The sequence below is a fragment of the Puma concolor genome, chromosome B3 (assembly GCF_028749965.1).
Source record: "Puma concolor isolate L17-30 chromosome B3, mPumCon1.1.hap2, whole genome shotgun sequence".
Classification (NCBI taxonomy): domain Eukaryota; kingdom Metazoa; phylum Chordata; class Mammalia; order Carnivora; family Felidae; genus Puma; species Puma concolor.
The window spans coordinates 30,676,309-30,694,507 of NC_141672.1; the positions used below are offsets into that span (position 1 = coordinate 30,676,309).

At 47.2% G+C, this 18,199-nt stretch overlaps 1 protein-coding gene across 13 annotated transcripts in view; it reads right to left on the reverse strand.

The window, feature by feature from the left end:
- The window catches only part of RGS6 (regulator of G protein signaling 6), a 599,839-nt gene that overhangs the window by 32,179 nt on the left and 549,461 nt on the right, over positions 1-18,199 (reverse strand). For all 13 annotated transcript variants that reach the window (XM_086709359.1, XM_086709357.1, XM_086709358.1 and 10 more), the window contains 2 exons: positions 16,316-16,441; positions 8,480-8,666 (listed from right to left, as the gene is read on the reverse strand). In XM_086709359.1, the coding sequence (XP_086565485.1) occupies positions 8,480-8,666; positions 16,316-16,441 (313 nt within the window). The remainder of the gene's footprint in view (positions 1-8,479; positions 8,667-16,315; positions 16,442-18,199) is intronic.

The following is an 18,199-nucleotide window of genomic DNA, read 5'->3' on the forward strand; positions in this document are numbered from 1 at the left end:
CATCTTTGTGTATTGCCTTTCATGTACCCAAATACCACGGGTATCAACTTAGACAAGTGTTTTCCTTTTCCTCTTCAAAGTCACGGGGTTTGGTGCAAAAAATCTATGAAGCATCGACAACGAAATTTTGGCATTTAGTTCTCTGGTGTCTTCTCTCCAGGAACTACTAGTCTGTGTGGTAATAAGCAGGACCAGATCACAAACAACGGATTTGTTCTTTTGGAAGATGTATCCCTCCCTCTGCTGTTCATCTTCCTAAAATAAAACCACCCACAGAATAAAATGAGTAACTCCTGGAGCCAGCAGTGCTGTGGCATTCTTTATTAAAATAGGTCTGGCATGGGAAGTCTACCAGGAAATGCCCTCCAATTGAAGATTAATATCAGGAAACTTGGTGCAGTCTTGTGATACAGGCACACAAAGCCACCCACCTCCACCACTAGAGCAAAGATGAACAGCCTTCACCAGGCTACAAAGGCTCCTATTTCTGAGTAATCTGGGACAAACGTAAATATGTATTCCACTGGGCTCTGGCTTTTTTTTTTTTTTTTAATATATGAAATATTGTCAAATTGGTTTCCATACAACACCCAGTGCTCATCCCAAAAGATGACCTCTTCAATGCCCATCACCTCCCCTCCCCCCCCCACCCCCCATCAACCCTCAGTTTGTTCTCAGTTTTTAAGAGTTGGGCTCTGGCTTTTAAAAAAAGGAAATGTTAGAAGCCTGGCATTCCTTAATCAAGTTCCTTTTAAACATCTTCGTTGAGATAATAATAGAAACTTTTGACTAGAGGCTTCTTGTCTGCTTAAGGGAGGTATAGACTTGCTGGTATATTTCTCATCTCTTTCATTACTGGTCCTCATTTTGGTCTTGAGGTTGCTCTTCGATCATTCCATGCATGGATGATGGCCAGGTAGAGTTTCAGTAAGTTAGACTGAGGCTTACTTAGGGGAAGGGGCCCTCCTATGGATCTGTACATTCCCAGAGCCTAGAACACCTGACTCTTATTGGATATTCCAAGTTTTGCTGAATTGGCATATTGTAGAAATTTAATTTAACCGGTATTTATTGATCACCTACTATATGTGTCCCCCGAGGTTGTTTGGCAATATTTTTCAAAGTGGAAAGCCACGGGACAAATTGTCCTTCCTTTGTCTTCACAGGTGCAGCTGAGAGTATTCTAATTTTGGACTGAGTTGTCAAGGAAATTTTTAAAAAACTGAACTGCATGCAGAGTATCACTTTAGTGCCATGGGGACTTATGAAAGGTAAGAAGACCAAATTCCCACTCCCGTCAAAGAACTTGCAAATCCAGAGGTGCTGGAAGACCCAGAGGGGCCTCAGTGGGGGCACTTCAGCAGCTGCTGTAGGTCAGGAAAGCAGCAGGGCTTGGACAGCTCTGAAGCCGACACAGAAACCTGAAGGAACTGGAGCCAAAGGATGGTTGGGTCTGCCCAGTTCAACAACTGTCAGTCCATTTGATGGACAGATTTCCAATCCAATCCAATCCAACCCAATCCAACCCAACCCAACCCAATCCAACCCAAACCAATCCAATCCGATCCAATCCAATCCAATCCAATCCCAATGAAGTGTTTTCTTAGGTCTGTTTTGTTTTGCTTGTAAAGAATGGTGTGCTTATAGACAAGCTCTGCCTAATGGCAAAGAGTCATCGGGGCCTCCTGCTTCCTTTGCAGTTTCCCTCGCTATAGAACTTCATAGCTCACAGGTCAAGGCCTCCCAACTGGAATGGGAGAATGTTCAAGAAATGGATGGACGGGGAGGCAGACACATGATTGAAGAGACCCAGTGACACAGTCCTGGGAATATCTGAGACTTTTTAAATTGAAGCCAGGCAGCCACTGTGCCAGCCAATTGATGTCCAACTCCCTCCTGCAGCCTGTGGGGAGGCTCTGGAAAGAGGCGAACTCCCAAAGAGGAAGTCTTAGGTTCTCAATACTTCTTGTGGTTTAATTTTCTCCTCCCAAAACCACCAGCAAAGCTTTAGACTACATGCCCCAAGATTCAGACCTCTCTTACTCCAGCTCTCCCTGCCCACCATCCTCTGATACCCCTTTTATCTCAAAGCCTTCAAAGCTTTCCTACTACCTTCAGGGTGACAATTTTTGAATTCTTCATGATGACACTTGAGCCCCCAGCATTTGGCTCCCACGTACTTTTTCTGCATTTTTCTCCTAAGAATTCCTTAGAAAAGTGGACATCTTGGGAGAAGTTTTCTTGATCCAAGAAAGCTTGGAATGCTAAGACCTTGGGAATATTAGAGCCATTAATTTTTGTGAGTTCATGCACATAAATACATAGCACTTTTTACTTAAAAATTTTTCAGGGCCATTAGCTCATCTGGTTTCCCCCAAATCCTTAGAGGGCTATACAGAAGACATCATCCCCATTTTATAGGTAAGAAAACTAAGGCACGCAAGGTCAAGATCCTTGCCTGAGACCACATAGCAAGCCAGTGACAGTGCAGGTCCTCTGATGCCCATGGTTCAGGACAGAGAAGTCAATCCTTGGTGTAAAGAACTGAGTCCTTTAAAAAAAAATCATGGCCCATTTTCTTTTTTTTCTCCCCTCACAAAGCTAAATCTATGAAATTGGAACAACACAGCAAACAGCTGAGGGCTATGGTCACAGCCCACAGACCTTTATGGAAGATTTGGTCTTGGCCCAAATTTTCAAAAAAGCCAAATGGATCAGCAAAACACAAGTTGCAAATGCGGGACCCATGCTGACGGGGTGTCTTGTGAAATATTTCCACAGGAAGCAAACACAGGCAATTAACTTTGCTATAACAATGCATGTGGTCAGATAAAAAACAAAATCCTCAGGGAGAGCCTGTGCCCACCCCCAGTCCCCATTTCAAAGGAATCCATGAATCTGGCTGAGACGTTATTCTGACTACTGACCCCTGATAGTAGGGCACATGCTCACATTTCATTGGTGTTCTGATCCCTGTAGGGGACTTATGAGAACCCTTGTGACCAGCTGAGGAAGCCACTCAGAGATCCTGATCCCAACTAGGGAGGATTTCAAAGGGCATGGGTGTCATCATTCCCACTTTGCAGTTGGACAAAATGAGGAAAGCAAGCTTAAAAGACTTAAATATCTAGACATTTACAATCCTAGACAAAGCATGTGGCAGAAGCAGGATCAGAGCCTGCTTCCCCGCAGGGCCCTTCTTTAGAGACCAGAGTTTCCTGAGCTGTCAGCATGATACCCGAGCCCTGAGCACTAACAATCCAGGGGCCGTGGATCTGAGCCGCAGACACTTGGCCAACAAGTTGGGAGATATGAGTGCAAGTCCTGGGCGGTCACGGGCTGCTAAGGATTTGAACCTCTTTTCCTCACCTAGAAACTACTGCATCACCCCTGTGTAGCTGGTGAAGGCAGCAGTGTTGACCAGGAAGGGTACGCAGTGTGAGCATTTTGGGACTGGCTGACTTTTCCTCCGTCTGCTCTCTGACCTCCAGCTCCCACTGGGAAATATTTGCAGGTTGGTTTGGTGTGCTACAGATCCCATCTGACCTCTCTCCCATAGAAACAGAAGATTAACCATCCCCACCCTTCTATTTTCTACCTTTCTGGGTTTCTTGAAGTGTTTCAATGATTTTCATGATATACTGTGTAGCACAGGGGTCTCAGACTACAGCGTGTGGCTCACATCTGGCCTGCTATTTCTTTATGTGCTGTGAGCTAAGAATGGTCTTTACATTTTTAAATGGTCGAAAAAAATAAAAAGAAAAACACTTCATGAAAAACTATATGAAATTGAACTTTCAGTGTCCATAAATAAGGTTTGTTTGGAACATAGCCAAACCACTCCTTTATGCTGTTTACATTATAATGTTGTGACAGTATATCTGTTTTTGTGTCGCAGAGTTGAGTAGTAGTGACACAGACCATATGACCCACAAAGCCTAAAATTTATCCTGTCTGGCCCTTTACAGAAGTTTAGTTTTTTGGTTTTTGTTTTAACCAACTCCCGGTTTAGCGTAAAAGGCTACAGAATCACCCTTTTTGCATAATCACCTAATACACATAAATTGAGGAGGAAGATACACTGCAATGGGGCTAACATTACATGCAATTATTTGAAAGTTTTTCACCAAACATGTTAAACCTAAAAGTATCAAATACATTAATAGCATTAGGAAAATAAAATTGTAAGTATTTATCCAATCTTACTGCGGGCCAGATCATTTTACTTGTTGATGTGCTTCATTTTACCTGGTCCCCTTTCCACCCCCATGCGTAGGGACCACTATACCTCTGTTCTACAGTTGAGGAAAGGAAGACTCAGGGAGTTTAAGTATCGCCCAAGGTCACGCTGCTAGTTAGAAGCACATTGTATGTTTATGGTTGAAATGCACTGAAGAAACAAACAGGTTGAAACAAGTTTGTTTAGGAAGAGTGTTTTTTTTTTTTTTTTTTTAATTTTTTTTTTTCAACGTTTATTTATTTCTGGGACAGAGAGAGACAGAGCATGAACAGGGGAGGGGCAGAGAGAGAGAGGGAGACACAGAATCGGAAACAGGCTCCAGGCTCTGAGCCATCAGCCCAGAGCCCGACGCGGGGCTCGAACTCACAGACCGCGAGATCGTGACCTGGCTGAAGTCGGGTGCTTAACCGACTGCGCCACCCAGGCGCCCCAGGAAGAGTGTTTTATTTGAATTCCCAGGAGACCAATCCTAACAGTTAATGAGGAACTTAGAGAGGCTTTGAGTAGCCTGGTGTCCAGTCTGCCTCAACAGTGGGGTATAATGTTGGCGGAAGTATCTGAAAAATGGCAGAACACTGTACTAACGAAGGTTGTGTATTCAGAAACTGGTCAAGGCACAACCTGCTGACTTCCTAATATTTCCCATCAAATCTTTCTTAAGTTAGAAACAACATAAATGTCAAAAAGAGAGGACTGGTTGGCTAGACTATGGTGCTTCCACCCAAGGGAATACTACGCAGCAATTAAAGAACCAGCGATCATGTTATTGCTGGTAGTTTTGGCACTGGGCTCTGATACTGCTCTGTGGTAATGGAGGATACAGTGGATGAGTAATGATGTGAAGTACGAATGCTACCATCCTTGAGAGCCAGGATTCTCAGCATAGAGAAAGGAGGCACAAACATAAAAAGAAGAGGTTAAATAAAATCCCCTGTAATTTTCAATTTGGATAGAAAGAATCAGTATGAACTTATGATGTGTCTTTATCACAAACAACAACCACTAATTTCCTAGCTCTGTCCACTGAAAAGGCCTAGAAATGATGACCAACACAGGAACAACGAACACCTCCAATTGCCCAGATTATGGTCTCTAAAAACCATTTCCCAATAAGAGAAACTAGGGGTCCTTGGAGAAATGGCTGATTCCAGGACTGGGGAAAGGCCTGGAACATCTTAGCCTCCTTGCTGTTTGGATGACATCAAAGACTACGAGGACGGTGTTAAAAGGAGCCACTGGCTAGAGGTGGCTCAATGCAAGCGTCAATAAAAATAATAGGCAAAATTGACTAAAACACATCAAATATGTTTAAACCTATGAGTTTACAAAGATACTGAAACCAAAACAAAAACCCTAACTGGTCACCATTAGAAGATGATAGAAACCACACATTATTTTGAAAACTAAAGAAAAAAGAGAAAGAATCACTTATCCTATCTTTCCTGTATAAATTGTATTATTAGATAATCTAATAGTAGATGTATTTGATTATTTGTATTTCAGCTGATAAATCCAGAAAATGATAGGATTACAAAATCACCATTTTGTAACCCCTAATTAACTCATGGGTCTAAGCAAAAAATATCAATAGCTGCTAAAATCACAAAAAGAGAGAAAACTAGAACCTATGTGTCTTCTGACAAGAGAGGACAACATACTTTATGAAGTGGGTTTGCCCATAAGAATCAAATATAAACCCAACTAAATATCTAAATCAAACTACTAATTTATGGGAAATAGAGTAGAAGAACATGTTAAATAGCACCACCGGGCTGGAAAAAAAAAAATCCAGACTGTGGGAATCTCTACAGGACAAAGAATACAATTTCTTCATGAAATAAAATGTAAGAGGGCAGTGAGGGAGAAATAGGGATATAAAGGAAACCTGTAAATTAAAAGGCACTTGGAAGACATGTCAATCTATTGCAGTGTGTGGGCCTGATTTGGATTTGGATTTTAAAATAAGGTTAAAAAATGGCATTTATGCAACTGCTACAAATTTGAACACTTGCTTGACATTTAATGATATAAAGAGAGTGTTGCTAATTTTTAAGGTCTCAGATGTAATGTCTCAGACTTACTTTCAAAATAACCCAATGGTGGGGTGCCTGGGTGGCTCAGTCAGTTAAGCATCCGACTTCAGCTCAGGTCATGATCTCACAGTTCATGGGTTTGAGCCCCATGTCGGGCTCTGTGCTGACAGCTCAGAGCCTGGAGCCTGCTTCGGATCCTGTGTCTCCCTCTCTCTCTGCCCCTCCCTGGCTCTCTCTCTCTCTCTCTCTCTCTCTCTTTCAAAAATAAATAAACATTAAAAAAAAATTAAAAATAAAAAAAGATAAAAATAACCCAATGGTAGCTGAAAAAGTAGGTGTGGATACAAAATAAGATCAGTCCTGTATTGATGATTGCTCAGGCTGGATGAGAATCCATAATGGTTTGTTGTCCTGCTCTTTCCACTTTTCCACATGTTTACATGCTTCCATAATAAAAGATTAAAATAAATCCTTCCTGATGTCATGCTCAGAGTGATAATAGTAGATGGGGTGCGTCATGGTTCTGACAAGTATCCCTAGTCTTATATTTCATGAATAATGGAGAGTTGAGCTGTGTGTTTCAGATCATTCATGTGAAGAGATTCTCTATCACCTAAGGAACTTCTCCATCACTTAAGGAACTTCTCCATCACCCAAAGAGCTTTCCTATAACCTGAGGAGCTTCTCCATCACCCAGGGAGTTTCCCCATCACCCATGGAACTTCTCCATCACCCATGGAATTTCTCCATCACTCAAGGAGCTTCTCTATCATCCAAGAAGCTCTTCTCTATCATCCAAGGAGCTTCTCCATCACCCAAGGAGCTTCTCCATCACCCATGGAGCTTTTCTATCACCTAAGGAGCTTCTCTATCACCCAAGGAACTTCCCTATCACCCAAGGGGCTTCTCCATCACTATCCTTACCAGGATACATCAATATGTGCTTGAGAGCATATACACAGACACATACCAAAAAAAAAAAAAAAAAGATTTATCATGACTTAAATATTTTGCTTTGAAGCTGCAAAGAAGGTGAGGGACTTGAGCTTTCATAAAGCAATAACATTGAACCAAATCTGCCTGGGACCAGCATTTAATGGAGCTCATGGCCAGGGGAAGAGAAAGACAGTTACAGTGTTGAGCTTGGGAAGGTGTTTCCATTCTGAAGTCCTGAGCAAATGACCAGGCAAATCTGGATGACAAGGGACACTGGTTGTGTTCCCATGCTATTATTTGCATCAGGACCACTGAGTTTCCTAAATTAGACAATAATGTCTGTAGGAAAGCAAACTATGCAAATTCTCTATGTGGGGACCCCACAGGTGAGAGAAGTGAAGAGGGCTGAGGAGACAAGAGCGAAACCTTAAGCCCCGTCACCAGGTGTAGGATGGATGAGAGGGAATCACAGTGAGGGGCCAGGAAGTAGAAAACTGACCATATGCTTATCTTTAGAAACAGTACATTCCAGCCTTCAAGGTAAAGCTTGCTATTTAGAGTGGCTTCTGTGGCTTCTGTTTCTTTCGCCAGCCTCCCCAAAACCTGTGCCCAATTGTGGCATCTAGGGACAGGAGTCCTTCCCACGGGCTTCCTTAGACCCGGGAGCTCACCCCTTTGGGGCACTTCCCACATTGGTAACATTCCCCGTTTTCTTGTCTTTCTCCCCGACTAGCCCATAATTTCCTTGAGGACAGGAGCTTTTGCCCTTCTTTATGCTATCTTATCACATAGCACAGGGCCTGGGATGCAGAGGTGCTCCCTAAATAGCAACTGCAGAGCTGGAAATCACTATGGAAGCAGTGTAGGGTGGTAGTATGAATGTGGGCTTCACAGTTAGATGTGGGCTTGACTCACAGCCCTGGCAGCTGACTACACCCCCTGTGCTGATGCTGTGTTATGGTTTCCAGATCCCCCCACGGACTTACTATAGGACTTACGATTTCATAAAAACACTTTGAGATTCTCCCGGATAAGGTAACACCTGTAACTAAATGTCTATCTCTATGTAACGGAACTAATCTAGGAAGACAATCCGAGGAAGAATTTCACTACACACCTACCTGGAATGGTTTCCCCTGATGGCCTTACACACCATAAAACCTGAAATTCTAGCTACCCACAATGCCTTGGACCTATATTAAAGGGTGGGGTGGCGGAGTGGACAAATGAACATCTTTTGAGTGGAAAGCATGCACGCAGATACACAAACCTGGGCATCTTCGAATGTGTATCTCCCTCCGTCTTTGACATTTTGACTGGTTATCTCATAGCTGTGAGAGTCCAGGTTGATCGCACTTGGTGCCCCTGGAGCCAGAAACTCTTGCCAGATTTCTTCCACCCTCTTGGCCACATCCTGCAGGGGCTGTTTCTTGAGATCTTGGACAGCCAACCAGAACCTGATGTGGAAGCATAAAGAAAGTCAGTTCCAGGGGGCTCAGCATCTGGACTTTGCTGGATGTGGTCCCAGAACTGACATCCCACGAAACTCATTCTGCTGTATCGCCCAGCCTTCCCTGCTGCCACTACCTAGGTAACAAAGACAATGGGGACTGCTGAAAATTCAAAGGGTGCTCCGTTATTGCAGAGAACAGAAAAGAAGTGCACATTAGAAAATCATTGTGCTTCTGGTTACCAAAAAGAGGTTTCTTTCCCTTTACATCAAGGTTTCTCGGCCTCAGCACTATTTCCATTTTGGGCCCAATAATTCTTTGTTGTGGGGCTGCCCTGTGCATTGTAGGATGCTGAACAGCAACCTTGGCTTCTACCCCCCAGATGCCAGTGGTAACCCCTCCCCACGTTGTGACAGCCAAAAATGTTTCCACATATTACCAAACATCCCCTGGGAGGTTAAATCACCCCTGGTTGAGAGCCAGCACTCTATATAGGTGCCCTGACACAGACAAGGTGACTTCCCTTATTATATCTGCTTGGGATCAGTTAGCAGCATCAAAAGAAAGGAAATCCCAAGAGGCAGATAGAATCTTAGGATCATAAAGAAGACCTGAGCTGGAAGGCTCCCGCTATTCATGTTAAAGATGGAAAAAGAGCCAGTTTGTGAGGTCAGTGTCCAGCATGGTGCTTAGTATATAGTAGGTGCTCAGTAAATGGCTGTTGGATTGAAGATGGGCTCATCAGAAACATAGCTGAAGAGGCACACGCGGGGAACCTCTATGGCAAAAGAGTCTCCAGGGAGCACTGGAAAGAAAAACCTCTCGCTCGCTTCCATACGTGCCTTTCATGAATTTCTCAGCATCAGCATGGCAGCGGCCATTGGAAGTGCTGGGTGTGAGCTCTTTTCTGCTGAGAGCCGCAGCAAACAGGACCAAGCTCGGACAACAGCTCCCGGTTGTGAGGATGGTTCCCAAGGCAGCCCTGGGGAGGGCTTGCAGCAGTACCCAGATCTGGGTAGCACACTTTGTGCCTTGTGAACAGGACAGGACAGTTTCCCCATCAGTGAGACTTGAGGACAGGCCCCGGGCTATGTGGTTCCCACAGCCACAGGAATCACATGTACTCAAGTCAATGAAAGGGCAGGGACAGGAGAAGCTGAACCACGGCATGGTGGAAAGTGTATTCAATCTGTCATGGAATTGCACCCAAAGTAAGACGTACTTGTTTTTTCCTTTTTGTTTTGTTTCGTTTTGTTTTTTTTAAAGGTTAAGCGTGTTTTTCTAGTTCTCTTCATAGAATTGTCTTTGGAGCCAAGTGCATGGCCCAAAGGCACCACTTAGTGGCCAACTGTGGTAATACAGCCCCATTTCCCCAAGGACAGGTGTGTGCAAGGGGCAGGGTGGAGTCCAACTCTTCCCCTGCTTTGCCATTTGGGATTCTAATAATCTCTTCAAAGAAGACCCTCATGGTTTCCTTGTTGGTCCTGAAGAGCGAGAGGCAGGGAAGGAGGCTTAGTGACCTCAGTCGACTAGAAGATCAGAAGACACAGTTCTGTCCTCATCTTGACTATGCCGCTGTCTTGGAATTGTGCCTTTCCAGGCATCTCTTTCCTCATCTGTACAATGGGTATGGAGTGGGCGGCGAGATATGTGATGTGGGTCTGAAGAACTTCCCAACCAGGTGCAACTGAAATGCTTTCAGGTCCCGGGTTGGGGGGGGGGGTGTGGGAGCCGCGGAGGGGTCAGGGCGGTGGCCACAGGTTCAGTGCTGGGCTTTCTCCTCGGGAGGCCGGGCAGAAGTTGCTAGGGGCTCTTGCTGCTGCCATCCGTCATCGCCTGGCCCTCCGCACCGGCCACCTTTCTTTCTGCCACAGTTCTGCAGCTCACGTCCTCTGGCTACTGGGGAGGGAACAGTGAGCGTTCTCTGAGCTGAGTGCGAAGGGGCGGAGGGGGAGTTTTAATGGGACCGCAAACCTGCTTGGTTGCTCAGGGGGCCCCGGAGACCCCACTGGGGAGCGGGGCTCTTCTATGTCCCAGCCCTGCGGCTCAGGTTCCTTAGGCGTCTCCAGCCCACCCTCCAGGACTGCCATGGAATGAAAAGAGGTGGCCGGAACACTTACAGATGAAAATGGTCATCTGGTGATGACAGTGCCCATAGGTTTTCTTCGTCTGCAGGGCAGTGTTTGATGGGCGGGTGAGATTGAGGAAACCCAGCTCTGAAGAAGGAAGCTGGTGTGGGTTTTTCAAAGGACTCGAAGGAGTGCTAGCGGGTGAATCTTTTGCAGCCACGTGCTGGGGCTGAGTCCTGGCTCCCTCAGGGAGTCGCCTCTGGGCTGATTCCCCCCCCTCCCCACCCCCAACCCCTGCTGCTGGAGACAGCTTCTCTGGGCCAGCATCATTCCCAGCCCTCCCAGACTCTGCAGTCTCTCACACACATGGATGGTACCCAGGCAATTTGCTGCTCCCTCAATCAATGTCACGTGGGGCGTCACCTTCTGTCACCTTCTGTCCCTTGTTCCAATCTGCTTTGAGGAGGAGCTCTCAAGCTCCGGGAAGGCCCTGAGGACCCAGCAGCTTCTGAGCTCTGCAGGCTCCTGTGGTTCCTGAGGCCTCAGGGTCCCTCTGGCAGGATGATTTGGGAGCCACATTATTGCACATCCCTCAGCTGGGTCTAGAGAAGGTCTAAAGTGGGTGTAAATGGAGATTCCAGAGTCAAATGTAACCAACTTTTACACAAACAGTTAAAAGGTTCCCTTTGTCATAAACCAAGATTTTTTTTTTTTTTTAAAGTAGGAGGAGAAGAGACAACAGGCTAGAAGGTGAGGAGGAGGAGATGACATTCCCTTAGCCAGCAGTGTTCCCTGCTGCACCCATGGGGACCCTCTCAGCCTTCTGTCTGCTTTGGAGGTGACCCGCCTTACCCTTCTCAGGTGACGGCCAAAGTGCTGTCACAACAGCATCCCGACATCCATACGTGTATACCGTCCCCGGCTCCGAGGAACCTCTGTGTCGATTTGAAATTCAGAGCAGGCTCCGGTTTGCGTTTGCCATCTGCGAGCCCACAGGCCCCGGGGCCCCGGCTGCCCGGCCACACGCCCCTCGCCGGGGCCACGGAGCTCCCCGCCACACGCCTACTGCGGATGCGAGGCCCACGGAGGCCCGTGCGGCTTCCGCCCCATCAAAAGCCCGCAGGTAGCGCCCCTCCTTGAGGACACCAGCCGGGAGGAAGATGCCAACATCTTGCATTAAGCCTCTACGGCTTGCAGCAGAAGGGCTGTCCTGACAGGCAGGCCGCGAGGACTTGCTGGTATTAGGGAGACCATCTGTCCTGCTCCGCTGGAGTCGTCAGAGCGCGGGGAGGCAGCCCGTGTGTTGGCATGTGATCTGTGTTGATGGCTCAGGAATGCGGGCAGACACCAGCCTTTGTGGGGAGGCAGCCTGGGCTCGGCCGCCACAGGGCCCGGCAGCCGTGGGTGGGACTTGGGGGGCAGTCCCGGGCTGCCCCAGGTGGCCTCCTCTGTCGCCAGGACCGTGGTGCTGGCGGGGAGTGGGGTTTTTCTCCTCGAGGCTGGCCAGAAGCAGGAAAACCACATGGCTGTCCGCATTCTCCATTTTGCCAGGGCGTCCGGGCAGCCCCTCAGGTCTCAGTTTACCTATTTTTTTTTTTCATAAACTAGGATTCTCACAGCTTAGAAAAATCTAGCTTTTAGTTCGTTCCCGGAGGAAAGCAAACTCTATGCCGAAGGAAGGCTTTCTGTGCCCTCTGCTGGTCAACAGAGACTCAGGAACAATGGATGCAACTTGACTTGGTTCCCCAGTTGGGCAGAAATCCTTCGGGGCCTACAAACGGCCACCTCCACCAGCACCACCGCAGCTGAGTTATGTTCACTGGGCAGTGGCTGAGGTGCCCCAGATTATCATGGCGATATGTGAGTCACCCCTGTTCCGATTAATCATGTGTTTGGTTAGTGGTGAGTCCCTCTGGGTCTCGTGAACCTTCCCAGGTCCTCCCAGGACCCGGGGCCATGACTGGCGATGGGAGCTCTCCAGGCAAACCTGGAGACTCCCCTGTGCTCTCTTTAATTGCTTCTCCCTTCAGCTGACACTGTGTGGAACGGGGATAATCAATCTGCAGGTTAGAAGAACAACCACGTTCTCTCAGGAGATGTTACAGCTCATAAAAAATGTACGGGGAACGCTCTTTGCTGTGGGTTTTGAGTTTTAACTCTTGCCCTGCCGTGCGGCAGAGGGTGTCGAGCCAGGGAGGACACAGGTTTGTGAAGAGGGGATGGGGAGGGGGCAAAAGTGGACAAGGGGCTCCTGTCACCCTTCTGGGAAAATGCACAGAGAAGGGAGAAGGATGACAAAGTCAGATAATGCACTCCAAGTCATTGCTTCAGAGCCCTGAGGCCCTGGCCTCGTGGATGGGAACCCGTGTGCATTCCACAGACCCCGAGCAAGCAGCTGTCTCCAGGGGCCCACCCTGTCTGAATGGAGCCCCGGGCTCAGCGCAGGGTGCCCCAGAGAGCACACATTCTCACTCCGCGCTGGCTGCAGCAAAATGCACTGGCCGTGCCCCCTCCAGGCCCTGATGATGACGCCCCTCCCTCATCTCACCAAAAAAAAAAAAAAAAAAAAGATATAAAGGGACTTGAACTTACGTCACATTATCACAGACATCGTTTTTCCTTAAAGGATCCGGGGTGACATTGTGAGAGTGATTTCTACGTCTCTTTGGGGCTCCTCTGTTCTGCACCCTGAAGTTCTGGTACCGATTCAACCACTTGCCTACTTAACTGGCACTCCAGGTGCCGGGCAAAAATGTGATGATCTAAGCACCCCTCTAGCTAGAGAGATGCAGGGGAGCACAGGAAGACAAAATGCAGATGCCCTTTGCAATGTATCCAGTCGAGTTCTGGTTGGTCTCTTTGCCTCGCATCCTCTGACGCCTGTTGCCTGGGCTGTTTGATCGATCCTGGGGGGAAGAGATGACCCCCCCAAGGTGGCCAACACAACGGGCTGGCAGGATCCCTGAGTTATGCCCCTTATGCAGCTCTAGGGGGCCCCGTTCACATGGCTGGGGGTGCATCTGCAGGGTGCCTTGGCTGTGCTGGACAGCTGTGAGTCCTTGGGCCCTGGGTCATGGTGGGTGCTAAGCCAAAATCTGTGGCCCAAAGGGGAGGGGAGAAACCACCTGGTTATGGATGACCGAAGAGTCCTAAGTAGTTGTGTGATTTCAAACTGAACTTTCCCCCATACATCCAATTATGCTGAATATCATAAAAGTGGAACTTGGGCCTCCAGAGAGGATTTTATAAGCTCTTGGGCTGTACTTTTTATCTCTGGCTGTTCTATTTTCTTTATCCTCTCTCCTGTCATGGATCAGAGGGGACCCTCTTTAAGTGTGGATTTATGCATTCATGCTGGGGGTGTAGATTAGTCACCGGCACACTCACAAGCCCCCCCCCCCCCCAGTCTTTCACCTAGGGTTGAATGCAGCCTCCTGGCCCGGGGGGGAAGGAGCTGGCGGAGGCATGAGAGGTAACGGCAGGATGAGGTGCTGAGCACCTGCCGGGGACACGCTCCTCCATGTACTCCTGGCCCTAAATGTAATGCGTTTTCGTTACACTAGTCTGAACCGATATGTGGCCCTGGCTACACTCAGACTGGGCAGGAGGTGCTGAGCCAGTAGATGCTCCCACTCAGAATGGTGCAGGTGGCAGGGGGTCATAAGGCCACTCATGGGCTAAGAAATAGGTAAAGGAGACCTCTATACCATTTTATGTTGGGGACCTGCGTGGGACAGAGATGACAAAGAGAAATAGTCTCCCAGGGGTGGTTCATGGGGACCAAGCTCCGGGTGGGTCCTGGGGCTGAGCTAGGGCACAGAGAGGCTGTCTGAGGGCACCATGCTGGCCATAGAGGGGGTGGCTTCCTAATCAGGACCCACCTCCATTTATGGCCTGGGAGGCTGGTCTGAACCCACCATAATGAGGAGGTTTAGAAGTCAAGCTTTCTGTTCAAATGCTTGACTAGGAATTGAAGCGAAGCTCTGAAGTGTGTTTAGAATAATGCCTCAGCATAAGGAAAGAAATCCTGTGTCCTGACCTAGAATCAGATATGCAGCCTTAGTCTGTTTTTACAACAGGCACCTGGCCGCCTAGAAAGGCATAGATACATACAGTTAACTGGCATCTGTGTGACATGGGAGACTCCCACTGCCACACCTTTGCTCGTTGGGTCTTCCTGCGTAGAATACTCTCCTTCCTTCTTTTTTGTCTATCAGTATCCTGTGTGTTTTTCAAAGACCAGCTTATGATTGGCCTACTCTGGCTTACATTCATTCCTCCCTTTTTTGAAAAAAAACACTTCTAAAACAGTTCTTAGTGTTTATTCTCATTTACAGTCATTTAATGATTTAATAGTCTCTTGTGCTTTTTCGTCAAGGGCCTACAAGATCCCTGCGGGTGAGGATCATGCATCTTGACTTTTCTGCATCCCCCGGCAGACTCTTGCTGGGCTTGATGCAGCATAGGTGTGGGATAAAGACTGCGTGGTTGATTTATGGGGCTGATATGGTCTCTATTACCAAATAAATAACATGGACTTTGCACATTAACCCTAGAACGAGCAGTCCTTTGCCCACAGTAGCTCCCTTACTTTTTAAAGTTAAAAAATAAGAAAAAAATTAATAAAACCACCCTTGCTAGAAAATAGCAACGCTTGGAAGATGGGAATTAACCTAGCGTATAAAAAAGAAGCTGGTGCCAAGAGAAAAACCCTGAGATGTCCATCTGAGAAGCCACCAGTTTGCTAATATCACTCAGGGGTCTTACACCAGTCACCTTTTCCATAGGCTTCTGTGTCTACATCTGATACAGCAGAAGCCTGAATAAACCACAAGTTCCCAGACTTTTCATGACAACAAACCCTTTCCCTTTGAATGCTCTCCCTTTCCCCCCCCCCCCAATGGACCTCATGTTTTGAAAGTTTTGGTTTTTTTCTTCCACTGAACAGCTATGATTAATACATCAATACATTTCCCCTCATCTTGATTAGCTGGAGACCAACGGAAATGATCAGATGTTCTCACTGGTGGCAGGTGACCAGAGCAAACATGACATGGAGTTGATAGAATTCCCCCCCAAAAGGAAAAGCATATTTTAATTAGTTTTTACAGATATGTCACCAGGTATTGAGTGGTATTTACTTTGGCTTTTTGAAATTCTGAAGTGAGCTCAGGGATGTCTCTTGTTTTCCGGTTAGCTTGTCGAGTATTCAGGACCCCAGACTGAGAAGTTTTGAAGGAGAGGTTCTCTGAGGTGCCTTTCCACTCTGAAGCTCTACGGTTTTCTGGTTTTAGTTAATGCACGGTGTCATAAAACCCATTTGATCATTTACTTATTATTGCAGGCATGTTTCCGATAACCTGAACAAATGTTTGCATTTAAAGAACAAAAATGTTGGTTTTGGAAAGTGCTAGCATGGTGATACCAAAGTGATGCATCAAGCTTGTCCTTCTCCATTTCAACCTTAGACAGATTAGCTGGACTTTGAGTTTGAACCATCACATTTCATTGAGAAAGGGAGGCAGAAAGAGAGACTGATTCTGCAAATTTCTTTGTACACACTGCGCCCAACTTCAAGAGAGTTACCTGAGGTTTTCGGAGCTGAATTCAGACTCCAGGAATCTTAGGAACTGGTCCCGCCCCACCTGGTCCTTCAATACCTCGTCGAAAGAGAAGCCCCATCTCTTGACTCGCTGCTGGCTGGGCTCTTTGCTTTTGGGGAGAACAAAGGTTTAAATAATGATCAATGCCAGGCAAAAACCTGTGTCCTGTTCCCTCTAACAACTCAAATCTGTTTTGCTGACACATGACAAAGGGCAATGTCTCAAATTTAAGCGATAGATTCTATAAAACCTATACAAAGTCCAGTTGCAGACTTTTACTCAACATCAGCCAACAGTAGAATGTCTCTTGAGAGAAGGCATTTGAAAGGGGCAACATTTAGGTGAGGCTCACCAGGATATCCGCCAAGTGGCTCCTGCCTGCAGGAAATGAAACAACCCCATTTATTTGGCTTCTCTGGACCATGGCGGTCAGTTAGAGCCCAACTCTCAACTCCACCATTTTTAGTCTTATTTAGATCCAAGTGACATACCCTTGGTCAGAAATGCATCGGGATAAACCCTCGTCACTTGCCTGGAAGCAGAAGGTTGTGTTCATTTAACAACCACCTGCTTCATGTTTATTGATGTTTTGGGCATTGTTTCGAGCGTCTTAACTCTGCTAACTCACAGAGTCCTCGCTACTGGTCTGTGAAAAATGTACTGGTACTGTCCCCATTATACAGATAGAGAAACTGAGGTCTAGCGGTCATTTGCCCAGGGACACACTAGGAAGTGATGGAGTCAAGACGAGTCTGGATGGTGTGGCTCCAGAGTGCAGCTCTTAACCTCGCTGTGCTGACTCACGCCCATGTGACCCTCCTCAAACCACGTGATCTTCCTCAGACCATTTCCTTCAGCTCTGTCTTTCCATTTGCAGTTCACTTGTGTATTTATCCGCCTGACCCTTCAGGCAGCAATAGGGTCCTAGTTCGCAAGCCGCATGCTATAACCGCCCACTCAAGGAGTGGTCTGTGGACCAGCAGTGGAATCTCAGGCCGCACCTCAGGCGTGTGGATTCAGAATCCCCAGCCCAACAAGATCTCTGGGTGACTTAAGCGCTCATTCAACTTTAAGGAGCAGGGCACCTGGGCGGCTCCCTCAGTTGAGCGTCCAACTTCAGGTCCAACCTCAGGTCATGATCTTGCAGTTCATGAGTTCAAGCCCCACATCGGGCTCGCTGATGTCAGCACAGACCCTGCTACGGATCCTCTGTCTCCCCCTCTGTCTCTGCCCCTCTCCCACTCACACATGCTCTCTCTCTCTCTCTCTCTTCCTCTCAAAAATAAAAATTAAAAAAAAAACACCAAACTTTGAGGAGTATTGATCTGGCGAACTGAATTTTAAATTATATTTCACTTTAAATCATTAAAGTTCACACTTCAGTGGCCACATGTAGCTATGACTACTGTATTGGAAGGCGTAGCTCTGGACCGAAGTGACTCAAGCCCAACCCTTCTATTTCTGCACTGCTAGGCATAATCACCAGCAGGAGCGTCTTCCAACTCTGAGATTGTATGCTTGGGGCTTGGGAGAATCTTGTGCACAACTCTGTACCACCAGGCTTAGCCCAGCAGGGTCACCGTGGAAGGACCAAGCCCATCCGGTCAAGCCTGGGGACTTCTGTGAAACATCTCTTCCAAAGTTCCAGGCCGGGCCTTTTACAACAAGACAAGAAGACAGAGCCTGGATTCTCTCGAACTCAAGCCACAGAACCCATCACGCTTGCTAGCTTGCCAGGGGACAGAAACTACTGTTTATGGAGAAGTCCCCTGAGGTTGAGGCTAGCAGCAGATGTGAGTCCCAGAGAACCGAGGCACATTGCCTCTTTCTGCCGGGGTCATGCTGTGAGCTGGAACGGGCTCCACCA